Source organism: Ctenocephalides felis, unplaced genomic scaffold (genome assembly GCF_003426905.1).
Source record: "Ctenocephalides felis isolate EL2017-DRISC unplaced genomic scaffold, ASM342690v1 CF-g0.4_SCAFFOLD_01492, whole genome shotgun sequence".
NCBI classification, from domain to species: Eukaryota; Metazoa; Arthropoda; class Insecta; order Siphonaptera; family Pulicidae; genus Ctenocephalides; species Ctenocephalides felis.
This window is the reverse complement of record NW_020537646.1, coordinates 5,217,379-5,224,848: the sequence shown is the minus strand read 5'-3', so window position 1 is coordinate 5,224,848 and position 7,470 is coordinate 5,217,379. Positions and strand designations below refer to the sequence as shown.

General features: G+C 32.0%; 1 protein-coding gene across 1 annotated transcript; it reads right to left on the bottom strand.

Annotated features, from left to right (window-relative positions):
- Positions 1-315: 315 nt before the first annotated feature.
- Positions 316-6,705, bottom strand: LOC113370324 (heparan-sulfate 6-O-sulfotransferase 1-like). Its single transcript, XM_026610994.1, has 5 exons — positions 6,643-6,705; positions 4,465-4,622; positions 1,756-1,904; positions 1,399-1,631; positions 316-825 (listed from the first exon to the last, which is right to left on the bottom strand). The coding sequence occupies exons 1-5, from the start codon at positions 6,703-6,705 to the stop codon at positions 487-489; spliced, it is 942 nt and encodes a 313-aa protein (XP_026466779.1). The 3' UTR covers positions 316-486.
- Positions 6,706-7,470: the final 765 nt, after the last annotated feature.

The following is a 7,470-nucleotide window of genomic DNA, read 5'->3' as shown; positions in this document are numbered from 1 at the left end:
TATGTGCACATATATATCTTTATGGTAATTATTACACTTACACTAACTATTATATGAGTATATAATATTTTACTGACTGATTACTTAAGTAATTGTAGTAATAGTTTTATCAAATACACCAATGAGCTGTCTTGTTGTCACATGATAAATCAATCATTAAAGATCTTGATTTACTTTTACGTTTTTTTTTTATTCACCTTGACTATCAAAACGAATATTTTATACCACATATATCATTTCGACATATTTTTGTTTTAGGTTCCATAGTTTACAATACTATAAAACCAGTTTTTTTGAAAATATTATACTTTACCGTATTATTAAAATTTTATATACAACCAAGTGAACAATTTTGTTGATCACAGGACTTCGGATATATCAAGTATTATGAACAAATTGCCAAAATTTAATGATGCATCATTATCTGAGGCAAAATGACTACATAGCAATGATATATCTATCAGATATATTATTTTGTTCCAAAAACTACAAAATCTTGTACGGCGTCGTCAATTCTTCTAAATTATTATCCCAATCAAATTCCGTAACTCCACTGCGAAGATTAGCCAGTTCGCCGAGATGGGCGAACCTTTGTTCAAAATTTGCATCTTTAGCCTTAAGTTTTTCAAATCTTTGGAACATCAATTTCTTAGCGAATGCGTATAATTGGATATCTAATGAATTCAGTTCGTGAATTCTGCGTGCTTGTTCGCTGGTGACAGAATTCAAAGCCGCACTGGACACCGTGGCATTATGCTGGTCGAAGGGAATGGCGAACCGCATGTTGAACGTTTCTTCAAATACGTATTGTGCCACCTTGAAAAAGTAATAAAAAATGTAAATAATAATATGCAAATAACAAAACCAGACTCATTAACTCTTTCGTTGTCTAGTCCGTTCAGTAGGGCTATTGGACGAATTGAGTATCACTGCTGAGAAAACACTACATAACGTAAGGGTTAAGTTTGAATATAAATTCACCCTAATATTAACAACTTAGGCTTGTTTGTTTGCTGACTATCAATCAGAGCTTCGTGGGTTCTATAAGATGTTGTCAAAGGAACTTATTCCAGGTTTCTACAAACGCTGTAGTAAACAACCCAGTAGGTTCGTTATCAATTCAAATAGACATTTAATCACTCACTCACGGTGTTTTTTTCTAAGATAATAGAAAAACAGAAGTGATATCACGTAGAAAATTCATTAAAGTTTGGAATAATATGCATAGGCACCTTATTGGGAGCATACACCGTCTAATCGTTAATATAGATATAAAAATTATAAGTGTGTTTGTAAGATATAAAGGACACATGATTATAATTTTAGTGAAAAACAAAAATTCTATTTTTCAAAATGTAAAATATTATATTTATACATCTAAGTTAGTTACCTTCTGGTTTCAGTCAATCCAAAATAAGCCATGGACGCTAAATTGCGTTTGGCGCTCTCCAACATCAAATGATCCCGTTCAGTCTTCGACATGGCTGAAGTATTATAGCAACCAACCTTGGACAAATCTGCTAACATTCTTGTTTGTCGATTTGCAGCCAAATTACTTGGGCATGCCATAAAGCTATCCAAATCCACACCATGCCATGTGGGACCAGTATAACAAGGCGGAAGCTCCCGAACTGTAGATAAATAAATATGGTAATAAACTGTGTCAAGTCTTTATATATTGCTTTCGTCAACATTTCGATGTGTAGTTGATTAAAAAATAGCGGTTATATAAAGATGATTAAAAGTTTCACATACTGGACGCATTTCGACCATTGCACCAGTGCCTGGAATTCTTCCACGTCGCTCCGCGCTGCACGTGCCTGTATTCCGACAAATAACGAGCAACAGGCTCACGAAGCAGGGTCACATAGAAGTATCTTCTTCTGGCTGGACCACCTTCGGTTCTGGAAGTGATAATCGTTTAACATATTAAGTTTTAGACAATAGTTAATGAGATAATAATATAATATTCAGTGTTTTTATGCGCGTTTGTGACAAATTTTCTACTGCCCCTTATATTTGTGATGATTTTTCACTTCTAAAACAGGTATTGCAACTGGTATTTTTACCATAATATAAAATGATATTGGTTCAAAACCAGTACCAAAGTTATAAAACTTTTTGAATTATATATGCGATGCTTTATTAACTTTCTTTAAGGTTAGTAATCGCAAAAAAATCGAAAATGAAAATTTTTATATATCTTTATGTTTCAAAGGTTTCTGAACATTTTGGCATACCTTAAAAAATGTATGTATGTGTTGTGCGTGTGTTGTGTGAACAGGTATCAACTGATTAGAATAATTCGAAAAACATTTCATTCGTATTAATTGGGAGACGTGGTGATTAGTTTTTGGCCAAGGCAAGTTCAGCCGTTTCAAAGATACGTGCCAGAAAATGTTAAATTTTATAGAGATTGCTTTGAAAAAAAATTAAACATTTGTAAAAAAATTCAAAAATAAAAATAAATTAATTTTTTTTAAATTCTTAAAATCTATTTTTTTCAAAGTTTTCAAAAAAACTTGAAGCTTTTTTAAACATTCTAGTTGCCAGTACGAGAAGTTCCAGCAATTTGCCTTAAAGCATGATGCCATGCACCACTAGTATGATTCTTATACGTGCAAGAAAATTTAAAAATTATGTGAAATATTTAAATATTTGAAATGGTAAAACAAGTAATTTTTCGCTCGAACATTGCAATTAGAAATCTTATAAAATATTACCGTATCGTATGATATTATGTCATATGTATATTTTTATGCCCACGTGCTCAATTTACATAATTCAAATATTTTTCCTTCTTTAGCAAATATAATAAACGATTTTATATGCTATAATCGTTTTCGCAGTGAACTTATTGGCAATGTGCACAATATGTTTTCATTATCTTTAGCCTTATATAAATACGAACGGAATATAGAAGGGAACAATGAAGATGCGGCTGAGGCAGATAAATATTATGCCTCATTGTTTACTTGGGTTCCTAAACAATCATCCGACTTTCTTTTCCTTTTGTTAAATCAATATATTTGTGTTGAAGTTAAGACGTAACCATGTTTATGTTCCTAACGGTGCCATAGAACATGAACTCCCAAGTTGATCTTTACGAACTTTTATTAACTTCGAAAACGCTTCGGAATACGAATCGCCTAAGATTATCGAAGTTTCATGATCATTAATCAATTATTTAATCCGTTTTATTACTTCGAGTAACTGTACATATTTTGTATGCTATTAACTTTATATAATTCAACCATATTCTATCAATTATTCAGTTTTAAACGTCCCCGTTTTAAAATAAATATATAAACTAGTTGGTTTGGTATTTAGCCTTGAGGAAAGTTACATAAACTTCCCAATATGTGTAATTAATCGACTTAATCAATAAAAATAAATCAATTATGAGTGATTAAAAGTATTCCGAGTGGATTTATTACACATAATTGAAAACGAACGAACACGTTAATCGGAGTATTTTCTAAGAGCAAATTTTAAAAAATCAATATTTTTTTAATTGAAACAGTTTCCGTAGGACTTTAATGACTTATTACGTTTATTAGGACCAAGTACTCTATCGTTAAACCAAGTGAATCGTCTAATTTTAACAAACGTCAAAAAAACTACCCATTTTCTCAAAATTTGATGAATTTTTAAAATTAAACTACTTGTCGTAAGGTCGTAAAAATTCAGTAAGTTCTATAGACCATAGTATATATCGCCAAAAAAAGTTTCATAAAAATCGCCTTTTTTTTAACAGTTAATTACAAGAAAACGGCTCGTAGATTTTCACCTAAAACTAATCAGTATTATTCCCAACTAATATTTTTCGAACAGTTTTTGATTTTTTTAAAATCAATTCGGTAGAATGAGCTTAAATGTGGACGAAAAGTTTAACACTTTTTTTTCAAATTACAAAGAAACGGCTTGGCAGATCGTCGCACAAAACTGACAAACGATAGTCCTCATCGAGATACATCAAATGGCTTTTAAATTTCTGAAATCGGTTCAGGCATTTTTGAGCATTCGTCGATGAAAGGTCTAATTTTGACAATTGCCAAATACGATACTAATTTTTGCAAACTTTGAAGAATTTTTAAAGCTAAACGATTTGTCGTATGGCCGTAATATTTTAGTATGATATAGAAACTATGATATCTACCGTCAAAAAAAATAATAAAAATCGTCGAAAAAAATTTTTAACACTTTATTCACTCAGAAACGCTAGTCCTCGTCGAGATACATCGAATGGCTTTTAAACTTTTAAATCGGTCTAGCCGTTTCTGAGAAATCGTCGATATACGGCAAAAAATCTGTTCACATACACATACACAATTTAGTTTCATTCGATTCAGAATGGCTTGAAACGTCGAGAAAACATAAAATTAGCGAATCGGGTTTTTTGATGAAAACAAAACTTCTCTCTTCGGGAAGTTAATAATTAATGAAAAGAATATTATCAATTACCTATCTAGTTCCTGGTCCACACAGTTTGTGAGTTCGGTCCAGTCGGCGTGCAGGCCGCACCGCCATCCTGTCGAGTATCGTGAGAATAGCCAGATTTCCTTCCTATTCGGCCTGAAGCAGTAGCATCGCTTCTTATTGCGCTGACAGGAGCAAGGGCGCTGCAACGGATAAGCGGAAACTGCTCGTCATACAAGATACAAGAATCATGAAAGATTTATTTAATTAAATTTGATCCGATTACAAATTTAATGCGACGACAGATTATGATGATCAATCATAATCTGGGACGAGGCGTCTTGAATTATTCGTAGTAAAAATATCTTATTATTCATAGATAGTTATTTAGCATATTTTTTATAATAGACACATTTTGATTGTAAATTTCTCTAATCTTTAAAGATTACATGACTGCATAAAAAGATTCCACAAAATTCGTTGACGTCAACTGTAATCAGTAGCTACCGACAAAACATTACAGAACATACATTGCTCCGGTACAGATTCTGATTAGAAACGCTCATATTTTTTCCAATTTATGGCCAAATAATTCAAAATGACTTGAAATGTAAACATAAACTGAGTAAAACATAAAATTAGCAAGTCAGATTATTGTTAGCCATATAAGGTAGGGAGGGCACAAAGATCCATTTGACTTTGAGCAATTGTATTGTGAAAATCAAACCATTATATCACAACAAATAACACATGTCAAACAAACAATTATATGACTATGTTAAGTAGCTAACTCATCATTTTAGAAATATGTTATTTTAGCTGTTTTTTTTTTCAAAAAAAATTATCCAGGTCCTTTTACCCCACGGACACGGAATGTTTTCAATTTTAAAGGAATTTTACAAAATAATAGCTGATTGTCCAACCAATGCAAAATATAAATTTCATGGGTACATTTTACACAGAGATAACACTGTAAATAATCTTGATCTGGTTATTGGTCTGAAATATTTATGGGCATTGTTGGAATAACTATTTATTCAATTTCAATTTTTCCAACTTAATTTACTTTTTTAACTTCCCCTAGGGTGAGTTATAGTAATGAGCCAAAATCGAAAATGATTTTGTTTGCATATCTTTGCAAAAATTTGTAGCCTGGTCCTTTTTACCCCATAGGCAGGGGATGTTTTGAATTTTAAAGGATTTTACCAAATAATAGCTACATTATTCAACCAAGTATTTTTAGAAATAATACTGTTATAAAACTGATGTGGTATTTCACCAAAAATAACCAGCGGGGTTGAAATTTATTTAACTTATCTTTTGTAAAATTCCTTTTTTAACTTAATTTACTTTAATATTTACTATTTTTTATTGTTTACACCTTTGCCAGGGTAAAGATTCAATTGGTTCTTCTTACCCCAGCCACGTGCTAGTTTTTATGAACGCTTAATTGCAACTTCTTTCAACTCGTTTATTTCAGAGCACAACTTTTTAATTTACTACTCTTGCATATTCGAAAATTGAATGCTAATAAAAAATTTTTGATAAGAATTTTAAAATAAGAATGATAAGAAGAAGATTTTTTGACTCTTTACATTACAATTATCCCATCTAAGGGGGCGTCAATTAATCACTTCAGTGCGAGTTTTTAAGGATTTTGGACCTCCCCTCCTCTTTGGTAATACATGGTTATATTCAAAATTACCCCCCTCCCCCCGCAAACCATCACGTGGGTTTTTAGTTATGGGAGAAAACTGAAAAATTTTTGAATAAAGTAATTTTTTTTTGAAAATGTTTGATTTAAAAAAAACAGTTGAAAAAAAATACACGTGATATCTTACTATTCCCCCTCCTCTCCCAGATAATATTTCGTGATTTTTTGTCAACCCCCCCCTTCCCCTGAAAACCTCACGTGATAATGGACGCCCCCTATCTCATATACTAAACCTTTAATTTATGTAAACTCACATTTTTTTTAAACAAGTACTTGGAAATTTTCCATTTCCAATAATAAGTGGTTAAAGGATTTTAAGAACGATATATTTATGAGATTAACAATGCCTCAATCACAATGATAATTTATGTAAGCTATGTATTTCTCTTATGATTTATTAAATCAAAACACGAAAAAATAGCAGGATATAATTTAAATGTAATATCGTCAACATTTAATGATTATATGTTAAAACATAAATCCCTCAATTCACCACAAGTTATAATTACAGAAACAGTATTATATCGCCCCATCAGTGCAGGTTGAGTAATTTGTACCATCCTCCTGGTCATATGGGATTGGACGTAAAAACGGATCAAACAGACGCGTAAGGGCGAGGAGAAAGACGCATCGGTGATATATCATTAATGATATATAAAGCTGAGCCAGTGTTTATCTCGGGGTAAGCAATTAACCCCAGAACGGTCGTTTATCAGTCTCCGATGTAACAGTTGCATCTGTTGCAGACCAGCTGTATTATGCTGGTACTGCATGCGGAATAATGGATTCGAGATTCCGCCAAAACTTCCCACCGCACGTATAGTAATAGTTCTACTGATCGCTGTGGTCTGTCTTAGCCAAAGGGCTGGGGGATGCTGATGATGCCTTGCTAAAAATAGCAATGTCAAAAACTAATCAGCACGTCTCCTTATCAACAGCAATCGAGTGTTTTTGAATAATTGAAATCGGTTAAACCGTGTTCCCGAAATCGACGACGAAATTTTGTATCCGCACACACACACACATACATCCATTTTTTCTAAGGTATGCCAGAATGTTCAGAAACCTTTGAAACGTAAAGATATATACAAATTTTCATTTACGATTGGATTGTGTAAATTATTTAACAATGAAAAATTCAGACAAAATATTAAAAAGACTTTTTTCTTCTAAACGATTGTCCCTGAATATGAATTAAGCACATATTACCTAGTGATTACATGAAGGGGCTTGCTATTATATAAAATAATTATTAATATAGTGACATGAGTCTTGTTTTAGTGGTATCATTGTACTATAGCTTGATAAAATAGAAGAATGAATATTTTACTATTGAA

What these genes read in the sequence shown, in the direction of transcription:
- LOC113370324 (XM_026610994.1), bottom strand. Translation starts at nt 6,705, where the DNA reads ATGACCAGGAGGATGGTACAAATTACTCAACCTGCACTGATGGGGCGA. An exon ending in GGCGATATAATACTGTTTCT is followed by an intron (nt 4,623 to 6,642) that starts GTAATTATAACT and finishes TATCCGTTGCAG; the next exon opens with CGCCCTTGCTCCTGTCAGCG. An exon ending in GTGGACCAGGAACTAGATAG is followed by an intron (nt 1,905 to 4,464) that starts GTAATTGATAAT and finishes TATCACTTCCAG; the next exon opens with AACCGAAGGTGGTCCAGCCA.